At 40.2% G+C, this 20,163-nt stretch overlaps 1 protein-coding gene across 4 annotated transcripts in view; it reads left to right on the top strand.

The window, feature by feature from the left end:
• Nucleotides 1-20,163, top strand: part of Stim1 (stromal interaction molecule 1) — a 177,306-nt gene that overhangs the window by 134,048 nt on the left and 23,095 nt on the right. For all 4 annotated transcript variants that reach the window (XM_036187712.1, XM_036187694.1, XM_036187723.1 and 1 more), the window contains exons 4-5: nucleotides 15,267-15,378; nucleotides 18,012-18,127. In XM_036187712.1, coding sequence (XP_036043605.1) covers nucleotides 15,267-15,378; nucleotides 18,012-18,127 — 228 coding nt within the window. The remainder of the gene's footprint in view (nucleotides 1-15,266; nucleotides 15,379-18,011; nucleotides 18,128-20,163) is intronic.

Raw genomic sequence — 20,163 nt, forward strand, 5'->3', positions numbered from 1 at the left:
CTAGATTTCCTTTTTGTAAGAATTAAAAAAAAAAAAAAAATATCTTGCTTGGATCCTTGAATTGGGCACAGACTCTCAAATGTGGTTTGATCCATACAGAGCTGAATTGCATTGCCAGCTTCTGAGCTCTGAACCCTGGGCATGTGCTAGCACTGCCTGATTAAATGCTAGTGCCCTCAGTGGTCATATTACTGATTCATGTTGAATTTATCAGTGAAAACTTTAGATCTTTCCAATAATAAAGCTCCTAAACCATGAATACCTTGTCCCCCTGTACCCCCCCCCCCCGAGCATTTTATTCAGAATTCTGAGTGAAAGAGTATATTTAATTTTATGAGACTCAATAGGGAAGAAAATAACAGGTCTTTAGCCTCCTCCTCAGTTATCTCTGTGGCTAGAGCATCCTTGGATCTCAACAAGATTGGAAGCAGTGACTTGGCATGTAGTTGAATTGGTAGACGGCTTGCTTCATATGCACAATGCCCCAAATTTGCTTCCCAACACTGGATAAAACAGCTGTGGTGGTTTATATATAATTTCAGCTCTTGGGAAGTGGAAGCAAGAGAATCAGAAGTTCAAGATAATCCTCACTAAGGGCAGCCTTGGATGAAACCCAGTTGCTAAAATACATAGATAGATAGATAGACAGACAGACAGACAAAAAAGATTGGAAACAGTCTTGTCCCAAGGTCTTATAGAACAGATGTGCCTTAGTTTACTTTCTTTTGCTGTTGCCAAAACTTAGGGAAGAAACGGTTTATTTGGCCTATAGCTTACAGTCTATCATCAGGAGAAGCCAAGGCAGAAACTCAAATCAGGAATGTTGAGGCACAAACTGAAGCAGAGGCCACAAAGGGATGCTGCTTACTGGCTTGCCTTTCATGCCTTGTTCAGCCTGCTTTCTTATACCATTCAGGACCACCTGCCCTGGGATGGCACCACCACTAACTAACAGCTTGTGCTTTCCCATATCAATCATTAATTTAAAAATGCCTCACAAACTTACCTACAGGCTGATCTTATGGAGACATTTTCTCACTTGAGGTTCCCTCTCCCCAAACAATCTTAGCTGACAAAAAATAACTGAATAGTACAAGGTGTTAAGAAAGATTAAACTTGGGCTGGAGAGATGGCTAAGCAGTTAAGAGCACCAGCTGCTCTTTCAGTCAGAGGTCCTGAGTTCAATTCCCAGAAACCACATGGTGGCTCACAATCATCCATAATGAAATCTGGTGCCCTCTTCTGGTGTGCAGGCAAACATTCAGGTGGAGCACTCATACACATAAAATAAATAAATCTTGAGAGAGAGAGAGAGAGAGAGAGAGAGAGAGAGAAAGGGTTATACTTGATTGACCCAAGGTTCAGAATTTTGAGACTGTTTCTCTGTGTTGCCCATCCTGGCCTCAGACTCTTGGGTCTTCCTTTCTCAGCCTCTTAAGCAGCTGCCACTGTTTATAATTTTCCTGGATGAGGAAATTCAGGACTAGGCTTATAAACTTGTGTGTTCACTGTCATGCATTTAGGAGAGCCGGGACTGGATGTAGATCTTCTGATCCTTGTAGACCATCTGATGGCAGAAAATACTACTTTTAGTAGAATGAGGCTGTTTTTATTTTTATTCAAATTTTTACATAGGACTGTAGAATTCTGGATCTGAGAAGGAATATGTATATATAGGTAGAGAACATTAGATTCATATTAGATTTGCAGCAGGAAATGAAGTCTAATCCTAATTCTGCGGTGGGGTGAAAGGGAGTTGCTGCTACTTAGCTGTTTCATCAGTTTAGAAGAAGCATGTAAAGAAGCATGAAGGAGAAAGCCTCCTGGAAATCTGTAGAAGCTAAGATTCCACCCCTGCCACCCACACCCTGATCATGCCTTTATAGCTCCTGAGCAGCTCAGGCTGTCTGCTGATGAGATCTGAAGCAATGGCATGAGCGCTGGAGTTACATTAGCGTTGCCAGGAAAAATCTTCCATTAGTTCTGTTTAATTTTGATTTTCTGTTCTAATAACATGATGATAAGGAGCCTAGATTTTAAGAGTAGGTTTTATAAGTATGAACTGAGAATGCAAGAGGCAAGGAACACATTCTTGGCCTTTTCTACAAGCTCAGAGGAAAGTAGCTGAGAAAGGAAGTGACCATGGGAAGGTAGGGCAGAGGTTTGAATCCCAGTTCTAGGAAACAGCTCCACAATTTCCTGGGTAACAACTTCGTTCCTGGACTTAGCAACTGTTTGGAACACTTCCAGGGTCTTTCAAATCACAGGAACGTGGAAGACAATGAAGTAAATGTTTTAGAAGGGGCTGGGACCCATTCACCCTGAGCAGTAAAACATTCTAACATACATCGAGTGCCTCACTGCCGAGAAGTCATGTACATGTACCTTTTAAGGATTGGTTTACCACGTGGTTTGATAGACTAAGAAGAACTTTCTTGTGTCTGATAATTTGCCCCATTATTTAGAGAAAGGCTCCTGTTCTTTCTAGAGGGACAGTTTTCAGAACTACAAAAAGCATGCAGTATTCTGGCACTAGTTCCTATTGGCTGGCCTGAGTGTAGCTAACTGGTGTAGATAGCAGCTTTAGTCACTTATGTCCAGAAAATTAGCAGGCTGATGTCATTCCTTTTTGTATGATTATTGTTAACATTCTCTGACTATTGTTGGAAGCCAGTGTTTGTTTTTCTTTTCTTTTTTTCTATGTTATTTAGATCTTAGCAGAAAAGTTTGCTAATCTTACACTAACCAGCTCTGGTTTTAATAATAAAAACAACAGAAACTTAGAAATTACTCTGATACTTTTATACTACTTCATACATGCTAAGCACTATTCTAAGCATTTTTCTTATGTTCATTCATTTCTCACAATAACCTTATGATGTATAGTTACTATGGGTATGTGTTATCTTTCTTTTCAGATGTGGAAAATGAGGCAAAGAGATTGAGTGGGACAATGTTCTATACTTCTTTCACTAGCTACCTGGAGTTACTTCAGCTACCACAAATTAAGATCATGGTTCCTAACAAGTCTGCTCTCAGTGCTGACTGACATCAGTTATAAAGCTGGGGAACCCCAGGCCAGCTGCACTTTCCTGCAGCTTCTTCTTCTCTCCCCTTTCTAATACTAGATGCCACATTTTTGAGAGAAAAAGAAAATTCAAGTATTCCCTCCTTCCTTTCGTGTCTTGAGGCTGCACCTCAAGTGACCAAGGCTAACTTTGAAATTTCAATTCTCCTGCTTTTTTGTTCCCCCAAATCCTGGGATTACGAGTATGTGGCACCTGGTGCTTGCAACTACCCCACCCCACCCCCACACAACCATGCTGTTTTTTGTTTTGTTTTGTTTTGTTTTGTTTTGTTTTGTTTTTTTCTCGAGACAGGGTTTCTCTGTCTAGTAGCTTTGCGCCTTTTCTGGAACTCACTCTGTAGCCCAGGCTGGCCTCGAACTCACAGAGTTCTGCTTGGCTCTGCCTCCCCAGTGCTGGGATTAAAGGCGTGAGCCACCACCGCCCGGCTAACCATGCTGTTTTTTAAGTACGGGCACTCAAATACAGGCCCTCACTAATGCCAAGTGTGTTACCTACCACTAAGCTAGTTGCTGAAACACCTAGATAATTTTTCTTTCTGATAATTGCACCAAAATTGTCAGTTATATTGTGATTTAATACTTAACACAATCATTTTTGTGTTTTATTTTAAATATACACTAGAAGATAAACAGTCTTACTTCCATCCCCATATAATAGGGAAACTGTACATCCCTCTCTGCCACCAAGCCTAAGAATCTTCCTCTCTGATACCTTATGTACATCTCCTGTGCTGCTGCCATAGCTCAATTTTAGCAGCTTTTTCATGTGAGTTACTGTAGTGTAGTTGACATAAGTTGTAAACAAAATGTACTATATTCTGTGTGTTAGCATATGCACACAGTTGTGAAGCCTGACTATGCTCATAACTTCATACCCTCTCTAATCTCTCCTTCCCCTGGATCACTACTGAACTATCTTCTGCCAAGTTGAATTCACATTTTCTAGAGTTTTATTGAAATAGAATTATATAATATATACCCTTTAAAATTTTGTCTCTTGAATTTGATATAATTATTTTGAGATTCATATTTTACATGTATAAATAGCTCATCTGTTTTTACTCCTGAGCATTAACACATTGAAGAGATGTACTTCAATTGTTTTTATCCATTTACTTCTTGTTAAGACATTTGAGGGTTGGGGATTTAGCTCAGTGGTAGAGCGCTTGCCTAGCAAGCTCAAGGCCCTAGGTTCAATCCTCAGATCAAAAGAAAAAGAAAAAAAAAGACATTTGAGCTACATCTAGTTTCTGTTTATTACAAATAAAGCTGCAGTGACCATTTAAATATGAGTCATGTGTGTTTTCTTTGTTCTAGGAAAATACTTAGGATGGGATGACTAGATCACATGGTAGATATCAGTGTTTTCTAAAGTAGCTATGTTGTTGCATACTCCCATTAACAGGGTATGAGACTCTCAGCTCCCCCATCTCCTTGCAAATATTTGTTGTAAACAGTCTGTTAAATTTTAGCATAGTGTAGTGGTGTCTTATTTTGGTGTTAGTTTGTGGTTTCCTTAATAATTAATTATACTGGACATCTTTTCATACACATACGTTGCCATTTGTATATCTTTTTTGGTGGAGTATCTTTTAAATCCTAGGCCTATTTTTTTTTTTTTTTAAAGATAGCATCTTATATAGTTAAGGCTTGCCTTAAACTGCTATATAGCTTTGGTGAGCCTTGAACTCCTGATCCTTTGTGCCTCCACCTCCTGAGTGCTTGGATTGCAGAAATAAATCACCATGCCCTGTGACTGTGAAATAATTCTCCCCCCCCCCCAGCTTTTTAATATGAAGGCCAAAATCACTGATTTAAAGAAACCCTTTCTTCTTCATCCTCTTTTTTTTCACGTCTTTGTGCATGATGTATGCATGCTTACATGTACATGAGTGCATATATGTGAGCATGTACACAGTGTGTAGAGGTCTGAGACTGACATGGTGAGTGTTCCCCATTCATTCTCCCCCCTATTCGTTGAGGCAGTGTCTCAATGCTGGCTCAGAATTCACTAAGTATTACAGACTTGCCACAGAACTTTGTAGCAGTCCTTGGTCTCTGCCTTTTGACTGCTGTGATTACAGGTGTTATCTAGCCATGAACTGGCTTATATATCCAGGGCCCTCAAACTCGTGTTTCTCCTGCCTCTGTTTCCCTAGTGCTTATATTACATTTGTACACATCACATCCAGTTGAAACCTTTACAGTTTTATCAATATTTTTTTAGTCTGTTCCATGTGCACATGCTCATCAACACCAATGTTCTGTTGGATAGTGTATAAGTGCCAACCAAGACATTAGTTGATGATATTAAGTCTACTTAACCTTATTGATTTTTCTGGCTGCTTGGTCTATCATTTGCTGAGAAAGGAACACCTATGTTTCTTGCTGTAAGTATGCCTTTGCTTGTTCCTTTTTGTAGTCTTTGCTTCATGTATTTTGAAGCTCCGTAATTGGCCCATAAAGATTTACAGTTTATTATATCTTCATGATTAATTGGCTCTTTATCATTATGAAATGACATTCTTTAATTCTGTATCATATTCTTTTCTCTAAAGTTTGTTTTGGTGTTAATGTAGCTCTTTTTCCCCAAAAGAGGGAAAATTTTTATTTGACTCTCAATTTAGAAGCCTACATAGAGAGTTGTAGGCCACTTTTGGCTACCTCAGACCCTGCCTCAAACAAAAAAACAAAAACAAACATTCAATATAAATACCTCCTTTTGGAATCTTTCTTGAAAACCACATTCTAGATAAAGCGTGCTGTGTTCCCATAGCCTCTTGTGTTTATCTTGTCATAACACTTAAATTCTAATTACAGTCTGTTCTCCTGCCTGTTTCCCTATCAGTTTGCTTGAGGTCAGCGTCTTATATGATCCCATTTTCTAACACTTAGTACTGTACTCAGCCTAGATTAGGAAAGATGTCAAGTTTGTCCTTGTCCCTACCGTTGTTCCGTTTTACAGTCTCACAGGTCAAAGCTCCAAAGTTGTCTGCTGTTGTGCAGCCGTTCTGCCAGAGTTTCTCTAAGCTGCTGTTCTCTGGGCTTTGTGGTAGCTCTGTGTATGGCCTTTAATAGTGTGTCCTTATGGGGTCAATAGACCAGAGTTTCACACAGTAACCTAGTGGAATGGGCCTGTTGTGAGGCCTACGCCCAAGACCCAGATTACTTTACAGTGATGTTTCAGAATTTGATCTTGACATCATACTAGGAAACTAAGATTCCCAGATAGTGGCAGTGAGAAGGGAACCTCTCAGGTAACCCAGTTCCAGGCTACATCCCATCTTTAGGAAGAGCCACTTTGGGAGGATTTTGTAGCTGCTATGGTTTACTCATATTTAGAATAGAAAAGAAAACTCAGTTATTGTTCAGTTACTTTTAAAGTTATTGTTTTTATTTTTGTGTATGGGTGCTTTGCTTGCATGTGTGGCTGTGTACCATGTGTATGCCTGGTACCCACAGAGGCCAGAAGAGGGTGTCCAATCTCCAGAAGTGGAACTGGAGTTAGAGGTGGTTGTGAGCTGCCATGTGAGTGCTGAGAATGAAACAAAGTCCTCTGGAAGAGCAGCCAGTGTCCTTAATCTCTGAGCCATCTCTCCTGCTCCTTCAGTTAATTTTTCAGTTAGCCTACAAGAAAGCTTTGTATGCTTTTTCTGTTGATTAGATCAATATCTTCCTCTGAGTCTCCACATCACCTAATCTCTCTTAAGACAGCACTTACCACACTGTTATGCTTGTTCATTTCCTCTTACATCTTCCTCTTTATGAGAGAGCTTTAAGGATGGAGTTTATGGAGATTTGTGTCTGGGCTGGTAACATATCCCAGCACTTTCTACAGTAAATATTAGTAAAAGCTTGGTGAATGGGTGTGTAAACAAATGGTATGATAGCAGTAAATATAGCTGAGGCTAGTCTTAAATGCCTGATGATCCTGCCTCTACTTCCCAAGTGCTGGTGTTCTAGGTGTGTACCACCATAGTTGGCTAGCCACTATTCCTTTAGACTTTACTATAGGAAGTACAGTATAGGAAAGGAAGTTCCATATATCTTCACTACACCCTTCAGAGAACTCTACTTATCATCATTTTATAAGTAACAAAAATGAGACCAAGAAACTTATAGCAGCTTGTTCATGATCTTACATTTAGTAAGTGATGTTTGGTTCAAGGCACAAGATTACAAAGCCCACATTTGTAACTGCTAGGCCATATTTGACTGGCAGACCAAATGACTGACTGAAGCTGACCAGGTGACCAGCTAATTCACTAATAGCTGTGTGAAGGAGACCCAGAGGTTTCGGCAACTTTCCTAATAGACACCATTCTCTTGGGATGTGGATTTTAAACCACAAAAGTAGATGAGGGCTTCATCTAGAGGCACCACAAGTCCATTATAGGAAAGAGATACTGACTCAGGAGCTCATTTCTTATTACTTATTCTTTTCCTGGCAAGAGAAATGATTGGCCATGCCCAGTGTCTGCCTTGGCGCATCTCTGAAGGGTAGCTGTAGTTGAAGTGCTGGGAGTGACTTGTTGTTCCTTCTGCTGCTTGTGCCCTTACCCCAAGTGTCCATATGACTCACAGCTTCATTTTCTACTCAAATGTCACCTCACCAGAGAGGCCGTTTCTTCTTAAACAAACAACCACAACAAAAACCTTTTTTCTTTGTACTTTTATTCTCTTACTGCTTAATTTTTTAATTGTACTTATTTACCACTTGATGTGTTTATTGTGTGTGTGTGTTTTTTTCATTTTCATTTGTTATATTACTTATTTATTTTTAAGACATGGTCTTACTCTGTAGCCCTGGCTAGCTTGGAATTTGCTACATAGACCAGGCTAACCTTGAACTCATAGGATTAAAGGCATGGCTATAATAATGGCTTGTTTTAGTGTGTGAGTGTGTGGAGGTCGGAGGCCAAGTTGCAGGAGTTGCTTTTTTCCTTTTACTTTGCAGGTCCCAGATATTGAAACTCAGGTTGTCAGGCTTGGGAGAAGGTGCTTTTCCGCTATCTTTACTTACTGAGCCATCTCACAAGCTCAGTTTAGATGACCTGTTTTGCCTTTACACTCAGAATCACAAGCACCAGGGGATCTGTGACTTTTGTATTTTGCTGTGTTTCTAGTTCCTGGAGTGGGATCTTAACAAGTAGGGGCTGTTTAATAATTACCCCCCATGACTTATCCTTGAGTTGGAGACAACCTGCTTTCAAGAACATACCATTTAGCTTCATATTTTCCTTGTCTTTATGAATGACCTTGAACTCCAGACAAACCGGAGTCTGTGTTGTATTCTCTGTGTATGACCCATGTAATTCTGTGTCTTGCTCTTCTTATTTCTTTCTTTTGTGAATCCGAATCTCTGTCTACCAAAGTTCTGATCACTCTATTTTTTAAAATTAGCATTTATTTATGTATTTATTTATTTACTTCATTACTTACTTCGTTAGTATATGTATGTGTGCCTGCATGAGTCTATGTAAACTACGCATGTGGAACTGGAGTTGCACTTGAGAACCCTCTGATATGGGTGTGAAAACTGAACCAGGCTCCTCTGTATATCAGTAAGTTCCCTTAACTATGGAGCCAGCTCTCCAGCCAGTGAAATCCTTTTTAAAATGTATGTACAAGCAATTACTATTGATAGCTATTGCTAGATTGTAAGCTACAGACAGTACCTGGAATAGGGATCTCTTTCTTATTACTGCTCTGTTTCCAGTGCTTAGTTTGGGAGAGTACTAAATAAATGTTTCTTGTGTGACAATGAATATTTTACAGAAAGTGAAATTGAAGCTCATATCAATTAATTGATTTATCTCAATTAGTCCATGGCAGATAAGATGGAAATTAAGGTCTTTAGCTTCAAGTTTGTGTTATATATTTTATAATACAAATCCTTCAGGGCCAAGCCTGTAATCCCAGCATTTAGGAGCTGGAGACTGGAGGGTCAGGAGTTCAAGGCCAACCTTGGCTACATAGTAAATGTGAAGATAGTACAAGCTCCATGTTACTCTTGTCTCAAAATATAAATTCAACCAAGCAACTGAACATACCCCAAAATAAAGAAAAAGATTGAAGATGACAATTAGTGTCTTATAGATGCTCTCTGTCTCTGTCTTTTAAAACTTTTCTATTTTTGAGAATTTTGTACATTCATACAATGAAATATGATCTCATCTAGTCCTCCTCTCAAGCTCCCCTGTTCCTCCCAACACTCAATTTTCCAGTGTCATATTTGTTTGTTTTAATAACTTAAGTCCATTTTTTTTTGCTGCTATATATGCACATGGGTTGGGGCCCTCTATTGGAACATGATTCTCCCAATAGCTCTGCAAGTATATCTCTTTTGAGACTTGTTAGAAGACCTCTAGAGTTTGGTCTTTTCTTGTTCTGGGTAGCATTGTTCATCACTTTGCCTATTGGTAGCTTCTTTGATATTCTAGGGACCACACCGACAGGTTTGGTGAGGTGTATGGTTTTAGGATACAGTCTCTTGCTCAAATGTCCTCCTGGGATTTGGATATGCCAGTCATCTGTAATCTGTATCTGATTTCTTATAAGTCCTTTTTGCTGAATTCTGTAGTCTCTTATTGATAGTGAATACTTTATTCTTGCTTGTAGCTTGGCCCAGAGTTAGTCGTCAGTTAGTTTGTCAGTCTGCCTGTCTGCCTGCCTCCCTCCTTCCCTGTTCCTTCCTTCCTTCCTTCCTTCCTTCCTTCCTTCCTTCCTTCCTTCCTTCCTTCCTTCCTTCCTTCCCTCCCTCCCTCCCTCCCTCCCTCCCTCCCTCCCTCCCTCTCTACCTTCCTCCCTCCCTCCCTCTCTCCCTTCTTTCTTTCAGATTGAGGATTGAGGATACAGTCTGAGCCTGGTGATACATGCCTGTAATCCTATTATTCTAATTGCAGAAGTGGAATTCAAAGTCATCCTTTATTTCATAGCAAGTATGAAGACCTACATTGCCTATATGAGATCCCACCTCAAACAAAACAAAGACACTAACAACAACAACAACAACAACAAGAATGGAATGAAAAAATAGAACAAGACTTAACTTTTAGGTACTTTAATCTTAGGGATAAGAGGCCCTAGTATCACAATTAGACTGTTGAGTTAGATCATGTGGGAACTCAGAGTTGCTATCTGAGATACAGATAACATGTAGGATGCAACTTGTTATGGCTTATGTTGTTCATGTTGCAGTGCTTTCAGTGAATGGCAACATGCTGGCAAGTCCTGCCTAGATGGGGCTGCTGCCCGGGTAACTGAATAATACATAGAGCTATAAGCAAACAAACAAAACATTGCTTTGAGATTTGGCATGATGCTGAAAACATTATCTCTTTTCTCTGTAGCTTAGCTGGATAGGGAGTGATTGGTCAGAAGCCATCCTTGGGGTACAGTGACCCTCTTAGAGAACCTCTGCCTCAGTACAGTGTTTAGAGTAGTGGTTCTCAGTTGGGAGCAGTTTTGCGTTTTCAGGGACAAATTTAGCAGTATCTGAAGATAGATATTCTTATTGTAACAGACAGCAGCATGCTGATGGCATGGAGTGGGTACATGCCAGAGATATTGTCAAATGTCCTGCAGTAATGCAGAGCACAGTCCCTACAACAAAGATAACCCCATCAAAATGTCACTGATTCAAGGTGGAGAACCACTGGTCTAGAGTGACTCTTGCTTGTCTCCATGTCTGTAGAGGGTGCTGATTAAAACATGCCAAGAATCTATGCCCAGGCTTGTGTTAAGGCGTCTTCTTAGTAGACAAAAGGCCCTTGAAGCACCGCTGGCCTCAGGCTTTTCTACCAACAAAAATGGTGCCTTCCTTCTACTCTACATGCCAAGCAGAAAGGCTTCTTTGTGTTGGATGAGGCCAAGATCCCTTGGCACAATTACAGGACTGTGTTGTTTTCTGTACTTTACAGGCTGGCACTTGTCTGTCTGCCTCATGTGTATCACTCTCTTATCCCTTCATTACCAGACCTTCCAGACCATAGTAAATGACTACATTGGTAATGGGTTAGGATATATTTTCATTTTCAGTAATGATAGCTAATTCATTATACTTTCCTCAGTGTTTTTCTTAATACCAACTCCATTATCCTTTTCAAACCTTGGGGTTTGAATGTATCTCTTGGAAATTAATTTTTCTTTTTTCCCAATGTATTCTCAACTGGGAACCAAACATTTAACCAGCAGTAACTAGACAACCTTTGAGTAAGTCTGTGTCATTTTGTCTTCTAGGAGCAGTCTTGGAGCACATCCAATATACCTACCTCATTTCTCCTGACACCTTTTCCTCTCACCTCCTGTGTCTCTGCTGATAATCTAAGCTACTCTCAAAACCACTCAGCATTCGGAGCTTTTATCCTGAGCTCCAGCATCTTCTGAGGGCATTGAGATAGAATCAGTCTTGCCTTCAACTTTGTTTTGTTCATTCTGGTTGTCTTCTTTGTAGTCATATTTTAGTGGAAGCAGGAGAATGAAGAGACATATTCCAAATTGCCAAGCTCTGTCGTTTATGTGAGATTGATAGAAAACAACCATAGGTATGGTTATGCCTTCTGTCAGAGGAATATCTGATTTTTTTGTTTGCTTGTTTTAAAGATAGGGTCTCTTTATAAAGCAGAGGTGGCAGCCAGGTAGTGGTGTCACACACCTTTAAACCCAGCACTTGAGAGACAGAGGCAGGTGGATCTCTGTGAGTTTGAGGCCAGCCTGGTCTACAAAGTGAGTTCCAGGACAGACAGGGCTACACAGAGAAACCCTGTCTCAAACAAACAAACAAACAAACAAACAAACAAACAAACAGTGTGTGTGTGTATGTCACTGAAGTTGAGGTCCTGTATTTATATCTAGAGAAGCCAAACTATGCTTTTTTTGCTTCTCTCTCTCTCTCTCTCTCTCTCTCTCTCTCTCTCTCTCTCTCTCTCTCTGTGTGTGTGTGTGTGTGTGTGTGTGTGTGTGTGTGCATGTCATGTGTATTTGTGTTTTTAAATGTGTGTGGTCACACATGTCTTTTGGTTTCTGTTGCTGTGATAAAATGCCATGGGAGGAAAGGTTTTATTTCAGCTTATGTTTATAGTTCATCAAAAAAGGAAGTTAGGGTAGGAACTCAAGGCAGGAACCTGGAGGGAAGAAGGAACTAAAGCAGAAGTTGTGGAGGAACATTGCTTAACACTGTTTGCTGGCATGTTCCTCATGGCTTGCCCATTCTGCTTTTTTACAACTCACAGTGAGTTAGGCCCTCTCACATCTATCACTAATCAAATAAATACCCCACAGGCCATTCTGTTGGAGACATTTTCTCAGGTGAGGATTCCTCTTCCTAAATGACTCTAGCTTCTGTAAAGTTAACCTAAAACTAGCCATCACACATGGGTATGTGGGGGTGCATGTACATGTATTCACATGTGTGTGGAGAGCAGATATTGACATTGGATGCCCTCCTTAATCCTCTCCTCTTTATGTATTGAGTTAAAGTCTCTCACTTAAATTCAGAGTTCACTGATTCACTAGCCAGCTTTTCCTTGTCTCTGCCTTCCAGGTGCTAGGATTACAATGGGTCACAATGCCCACCTGCCATTTATGTGGGTTCTGGGGATCCCAACTCAAGTCCTCACGTTTGTGTGGCAGGTGCTTTACCTGCTGAGCCATATCGCACCCCTGTTTTTACTTTTACATATTGAAAATAAAATATATATAGAATTGAAACTTATTTATAGTAAACTATCTTGACCAGTGTTGTGCAACAGAACTTACTACATTACAGGAAATGTACCATTTATGATGTCTAGCATGGTAGCCACTAATCACTAGTAGCTGTTGGACATTTCAGAGATGGCTAGTACCACTGAAGAATTGAATTATTAACATGGTTTTAAGAAATTTTAATTAGGTTTGGGGATTTAGCTCAGTGGTAGATTGTTTGCCTAGCAAGCGCAAGGCTCTGGGTTCGATTCTCAGCTCAAAAAAAAAAATTAGCCATTGGTGTCTGCTGGCTGCCCCTTGCAGTGCAATTCTGTATAGAAGCTTTAAATAGGAGAACAGTATAAAGTACCCAATTTGTTCTTATCAGGTGCAAAATAGATGTAAGAAGTGGAAAAGTTAATACTTCCTCTCTTGAAAAAGGCTAGACCTCACTTAGCTGACCAGAGCAACCTGTCATACAGAGCATGACAGCCAAGACTGTTCATGACATGGCTTCAACTTTCTTCTGCCACAGTGTCCCATAATTCTGTACTCTATTTTAGAAGTTTATTTATTTTGGTGTTTTAAGGCAGAGTCTCAAGTAGCCCAGGTTGGCCAGTGATGACCTTAAATTCCTCATCCTCTTTGCTTCTACATCCTCAGTGCTGGGATTACAGGTATCTACTATGCCAGGTAGTCCTGACTGGCGTTATTGAAGTAATTCTACCTCAGCTTTCCAGAGTATTGGGATTTCAAGCTATCATAACTGTCTTAATAGTTTTGTATTCTAGAAAAATCAGATTTTGCGTTTTCTCTGGCTTTATATTAAGTGCCTTCCACTCCTATACCTATGAATTATTTTAGATAAACTCCTACTATCTTTTGTTTTATTTTCTTATATAGACGGATTGAACCCTGGGCTTTTATCTGTTAAGGAGATATTTTGCTACTGAGCCATACCCCAGCCTCCTCACCAAACCTGACCCTGAACATCTTGGGCAGTTATGAACTTTATAATATTTCATCCATTTCTTTAAAAAATTTTTTTTTAGATTTATTTTATTTCATTTATTTTATGTATGAGTGCTCAATCTGCAGGTACACCTTTATGCCAGAAGAGGGCATCAGATCCCACTAGAGATGGTCGTGAACCCATGTGGTTGCTGGGAATTGAACTCAGGACCTCTAGAAGAGCTACCAGTGCTCTTAACTGATGAGCCATCTCTCCAGCCCTTAGATTTATTTTATTTCAATGACTATTTTGTTCACATGTACATCTGTGTATCTTGTACATCCTAGAACTGGAGCTATGGACAGTTGTGAACTGCCGTGTGGGTGCTGGGAATTGAATCTGGGTCTTCTGCAAGAAGAGAAGCCATCTCTTTAGTCCTTCCTCCTTCCTCCATTTCTTTAATCCATGCTTTACTTGATGCTATTAAATTTTTTGACTGGAAACAAACTTCTAGAAATCTTGGCATTTTGTGGGCCATCATAAAAATTTGGTCAAATTGGATGGATGGTTCTCAGTCCTCATAATATTTATAACTTAAAATGTGGACCTAGGATGTAGCTCAGTTAGTGGAGTATACACATGGTACTGAGATTGACCCCCAACACCAAATAAACTGGGTGTGGTTGTACTGAGCTGAAATCCTAGCATTTGAGAAGTCAAGGAAGAGGATCAGAAGTTCACAGTCATCCTCAGCTACATATTGATTTCAAGGCCAACCTGGGATATGTGAGTCCTTATCTAAAAATACATGTTATTTTGTTTTGTTTTAGATAGATAGCCTCAAACTCACTATGTAGCTAAGGTTGGTCTGGAATTCATGATCTTTCTGTCTCCATATCCCCAAATGCTAGGATTATAGGTGTGTTCCACCATGCTCAAGTTTAAAAATATTTTTAAATTAAGTTTATGGAGACATAAAGGGGATGGAGGTATTTTATTTTGTTTTGTTTGTTTGAGATAGGGTCTATCTATGTAGTCTAGACAGGCTTCATACTCACTATCTAGCCCAGACTGCCTTGAAACTCAGGACTATCATCTTGCCTCAGCTTCCTGTATGCTGGATTTATGGGCATGAGGCACTATGCTATCTAGTATATTTATTTAAATATAAAGTTTGGTGAATTTTGTCATTTATATAATCAAGATTCAGAATGTTTCTTTCCCCTCAAAACATTGCTTTTTACTCAATCCTGGTCAGTTCTGGCTGAAACCAACCATTGATAGTTTTATTGTATTAGAGTTTCATACAAGTAGATTCATGTAGTGCCTACTCCTTTCAGACTTATGGACATATGTTATGGGCAAGGGAATGTTAAGCACACAAACATGGTAAGTGTTAAGGTCAGTGTGACCACAACAGCAAGTGTAAGTCAAGACACACTGCTTCAGAGTGTCATAAATTCCTTCAATGCTGTCATCTTTCATACTCAAAAGGAAACGGATAATTTTGGAGTAATGTTTTTTCTTGTCTTTCCACAGTGTACAACTGGACTGTGGATGAAGTGATACAGTGGCTGATTACGTATGTGGAGCTGCCTCAGTATGAGGAGACCTTCCGGAAGCTGCAGCTTACTGGCCATGCCATGCCAAGGTTAGGAATTGGGCTGGATTTTTCTCTTCAGGGAGTAGGGGACAGGCTGGGAGTGGGTCTACCTTAAGGTTACTGTGGGCAGTTCAGTAATGCCTCACCCTCAACAGAGTCTGTAGACAGCTGCTCTCCTCATCTCTACTGTGTTTTGCTATAAAGCATGAAGGCCACTTTGTATCTGTTCTCCTGCGTGATAATTGTTATCACTCCTGGGAATCATACTAATGGCTTCTATTTAATGGGTGCTTCGTACATGCTCAGTGGGTAAAGTACTTGCCTCTAAGCCTTATGACTTGGGTTCAATCCCTGGGACCACATGATGGAAGGGGAAAACTGACTTCTACAAGTTGTTCTCTGATCTCCACACATGCACCATATAACATGGCCTCTCCCCCACACAAAACAGATAGATAGGTAGGTAGGTAGGTAGGTAGGTAGGTAGGTAGGTAGAAAAAGAAAACTTATTTAAAAGAGAATTGATTTATTTATTAAGTCTTTTGTGAGGACTCAATGCTCAATGAGGTGTTACATGTAAAACACCAGAACACTATTAGGCAGTGTTAGTAAATACTGGCTCCTTTTTCCTTCTCATTACTTAAAAGTAGATAGCTCATTAGTGTCACTGAGAATTAGCTTGTAGGAAATATGGTGATAACACAAAATCCATTTTGTGAAATGTGAAAATGACCTTAAGAGGAGTTTAAGAACCCCCAGGCTTTCAGAAAGCACCCCATTTTACATAAATTACACAGAAGACCAGGTGTTGTTATGCACATCTTTAACCCTAATACTCTAAGAGGCAGAAGCAGATGGATCTTTGTGAGTTTGGAGGCCAGCCTGGGTGACATAATGAGTTCCAGGACAGCCAGGGATGCATAGAGACCTTGTGACATAAATAAAATAAAAATGTACACAAAAGGAAATTGAGGTCTTAGGGGAGGCACCAAGCAGCTTATAATCAAACAAGTGAGAATTCTTAGGACCAGAAGCCAGATCTCCTCATTACCTCTCTTGTAGGTACCCTTGATCGCCTTCTAAGTTCAGAGGAGGAAGTAGCTGCTACTCCTTCATGGTCAGACAGAAGTAGAAACCACACACTGTGATGTCAGAAGCTTTTCTTCTAGCTGAGGAAGTAAAGCTGTGTATCAGAAAAGATAACCAATGGTACAGCATAGTATAGTATTAAATATGCCTTTATGGGACCAAGCACGTGGCTTCCATCTTTTTGTCTTATACTACTTTTCTTCTATACCTTCTGTGTTTCAACAGAAAAAAGCTGAAGTCAATTTTCTTTAGTCATTTTATTATCTCTCTCTCTCTCTCTCTCTTCTTTTTTTTTTTTTTTTTTTTTTGGTTTTTTGGTCCTGGAACTTGCTTTGTAGACCAGGCTAGCCTCGAACTCAAAGAGATCCTCCTGCCTCTGCCTCCCGAGTCCTGGGATTACAGGCATGCACCACCACTGCCTGGCTTTATCTTCTTCTTTTTTTTTTTTAATAGCAAAGTCTTATTGTTAGTGTGGTTAAAGGTCATAAAAACTACATTAGTCTTATTAGTAGTAAACTGTATTGCAATTACTCAGATACTTACTAATAGGACTAACTCAGATTTGTTCATAAGTGTGGGTTAGAAGGCCCAAGAACCAGTGAGTCATTTGAACATGATGTTTTGACCTGGCCTGGATAAGAGAGTACATTTTCATGTGATGAGAGGTAGGGACTACTATATAATAATCCAGATAATCTCTGGAAGCAGAAGCACAAGAGAAATCACTGGTGAGATGCTCAGCTAGTAAAATTCCTGCTGTATAAGCCTGATCTGTTTGAGGCCCAGAACCTTAAAAAAAAAAAAAGCAAGGTGTGGTGGTGCTTATCTGTAATCCCAGCACTTCACAGTGAAATGGGAGGTGGAGACAGGACAATTTCTTGGAAGCTCATGGACTAGTTAGCCTGGATGACATCTCATGGGAGAAGTAAGAGAAATCCCCCTACAACAATGTGGAAGGAGATAATCAACTCCTCAAAGTTATTCTTAAACGTCTACATGTACACTGTGGCACACGCATGCCCACACTCATATACACATCATACATATATAAAACAACAACAAGAAAAAGTAGAAATAAGAAGTATAAAAATATGTAATAAATATGGGAATTGCCACAGATTGTTAGTCCTTAGAGGGTAGAGCACTTAGGAGATTGTAGGTCTGGAGGGTGATCAAATTCTTGGTAAATTCTCCATTAAGAGACAACTTATTGGTGCTGGAAAGATGGCTCAGCAGTAAGAAGACTGGCTGCTTTTCCAGAGGACCTGGGTTCAATTGCCAGCACCCACTTGGTGACCCAGCCATTTGTAACTCCAGTTCCAGGGCATCGAATGCCCTCTTCTGGCCTCTGTGGGTACTGCCTGCATCTGGTGTGCAGACATGCACATAGGTAAAATACTTATACACATTAACAACAACAACAACGACCAACTAAACAAACAAACAAACCACCTCACTTGTTGAGATTCTGTGTTCTAGAGTGCAGAGGAGAGCAATCATCAAAAGCTGAATGTGTTCTTGGAGCAGATAGGTAATCCTTCCAGGGTATTTTTTGCTGTCCCAGACCTGACCCCTATTCTTTCCCTTAACAGGCTAGCTGTAACCAACACCACCATGACAGGGACTGTACTGAAGATGACAGATCGGAGCCACAGGCAAAAGCTACAGCTGAAGGCCCTGGACACAGTGCTCTTTGGGCCTCCTCTCTGTGAGTCTTTTTTAAAAAAATAATTTATTTAACTTTATTTTAGGTACACTGGTGTGAAGGTGTCAGATCTCTTGGAACTGGAGTTACAGACAGTTGTTAGCTGCCATGTGGGTGCTGGAAACAGAACCCAGGTCCTCTGGAAGAACAACCAGTCTTCCTATCCCCTGAGCCATATCTCCAGCCCCCTCTCTGTGAGTCTTGTGTCGAGGTCTACTGCTGTGCCATGGAAACCCCAAACCATTGAGAGTGGCTAGGCTGAAATCCTGAATCTCTTAGGCACTCCTACAAGACAGCACCTTCACTATTCCACTGGTGTTGAAATATGAAACATTCTTGTTTAAGTCTAACTCTGTTTAAGTGTTTAATCTACTCATTTATTAAATATTTTAAGGAAAGATTTACTTTTTTTCTAGTGCTGTGCTGGATCCTGTAGGAAGATGAATCAATCATAGTCTGTCCTAGTAGGATGCTATGCTCATTCCGGGCTCAAGTGATAGAATGCTCACCTTGCACTCATGAGGCCCTAGGTTTGACCTCTGCACAGCCAAACTAAAACCAGTGTTCTCTATTAGTACTCTTTCTTGTGTGTTCCAGACTAGGGACAACATTATTTGGGAGAGGTGGCACCTGATCTCTGTCTTTCAGAGGGAGCCAAGCTTTATTTTGTGGATTTTCCAAGAGAAGACATTGTAGATGAAGGAAACAACCTAAAGAAGATTTGGAGGCTAAAACAAGTAACACATAAAGACTGAGTGTCACGTAGCTGTAAGCTGCAATCACTGGTTTTGTTTTTTTTGTTTGTTTGTTTTTTTTGTTTTTGTTTTTGTTTTTCAAGACAGGGTTTCTCTGTGTAGCTTTGGAGCCTGTCCTGGAACTCACTCTGTAGCCCAGGTTGGCCTCGAACTCACAGAGATCCACTTGGCTCTGCCTCCCGAGTGCTGGGATTAAAGACATGCACCACCACCACCCGGCTTCCATCACTGGGTTTTACAGAGGGAAGGGACTGATTGCTGAAAACTGTGTACATGGGTAGCTAGGAAAGACTAAGTGGGCTTTTGATGTAGCAACAGACACTTATTAAATAGTTCAGCCTCTGGAGTTTTGATTGGTGAGCATAGTTAGCCTTGCCATCCTTTTCTTATTTGAATGGAGCCAAGAGAGAACAAAAGTGACCAAAATTTCTGTCAGGGCATGGAGGTGTCCATCTCCAATCTTGTACAGGAGGCTGACCAGGAGAATTATGGGTAGTTGCCCATCTGGGCTGTATAGTGAAATCCTATGTATGTGAGGATTGGGGTGTGTGGGAAAGAAACTAAAAGCAGATCTCCCTTGAGGGCCTGTAACCACACTTGGGCATGTCTTATTTGCTGTAACTCTTCTTTGAAAAGCCCACAACTCTGTTCTTGGGTGTGTTTTACTTTTTTTTTCTGAGAGCCTTTTTCTTAACAATTGTGCTGAAGTCTATATTAAAATATGTTTATTAAACTTCAAATCTGCTTCATAAAAGCAAAAGGAAGAAACTACAGAGTGAAGCAAGCAAATAGTCTAGATGATAAAATCAACTAACATATGGACCAGAATCCTGGCTCCGTGGTGCTAGGTCCAGATGATCAGAGTCAGCAGCAGGGGCCTTAATGGGGGAGGGAAAACTGGTACTGTAACATGGACATTTTTCCTAGGCACATTCCATACAGCTTATATATTGAGTGTGATTAAAAGTAAAGGTGCGCAGAGGTCAGAAAACGGCTCCTGAGATAAACTAAGACTATTTTATACCATCTACAGTAGCATAGCTATAACAATAGCAATAATAGTAATTTCAGCTGGGTGTGGTGGTGCACACCTTTAATCCTAGCACTCAGGAGGCAGAGGTAGGCAGATCTCTGAGTTTGAGGCCAGTGAAGTGTACTTACCAGGTTCCAGGCCAGCCAATCTATACAATGAAACCCTGTCTATAAAAGAAAAAAAAGTTTGGACTTTTTGGTTTCTTTTTAGACTTTAAAAAATTTGTTAGATTGTTGGCTTATTTATTTATC

The sequence above is a fragment of the Onychomys torridus genome, chromosome 1 (genome assembly GCF_903995425.1).
Source record: "Onychomys torridus chromosome 1, mOncTor1.1, whole genome shotgun sequence".
Taxonomy (NCBI): Eukaryota; Metazoa; Chordata; class Mammalia; order Rodentia; family Cricetidae; genus Onychomys; species Onychomys torridus.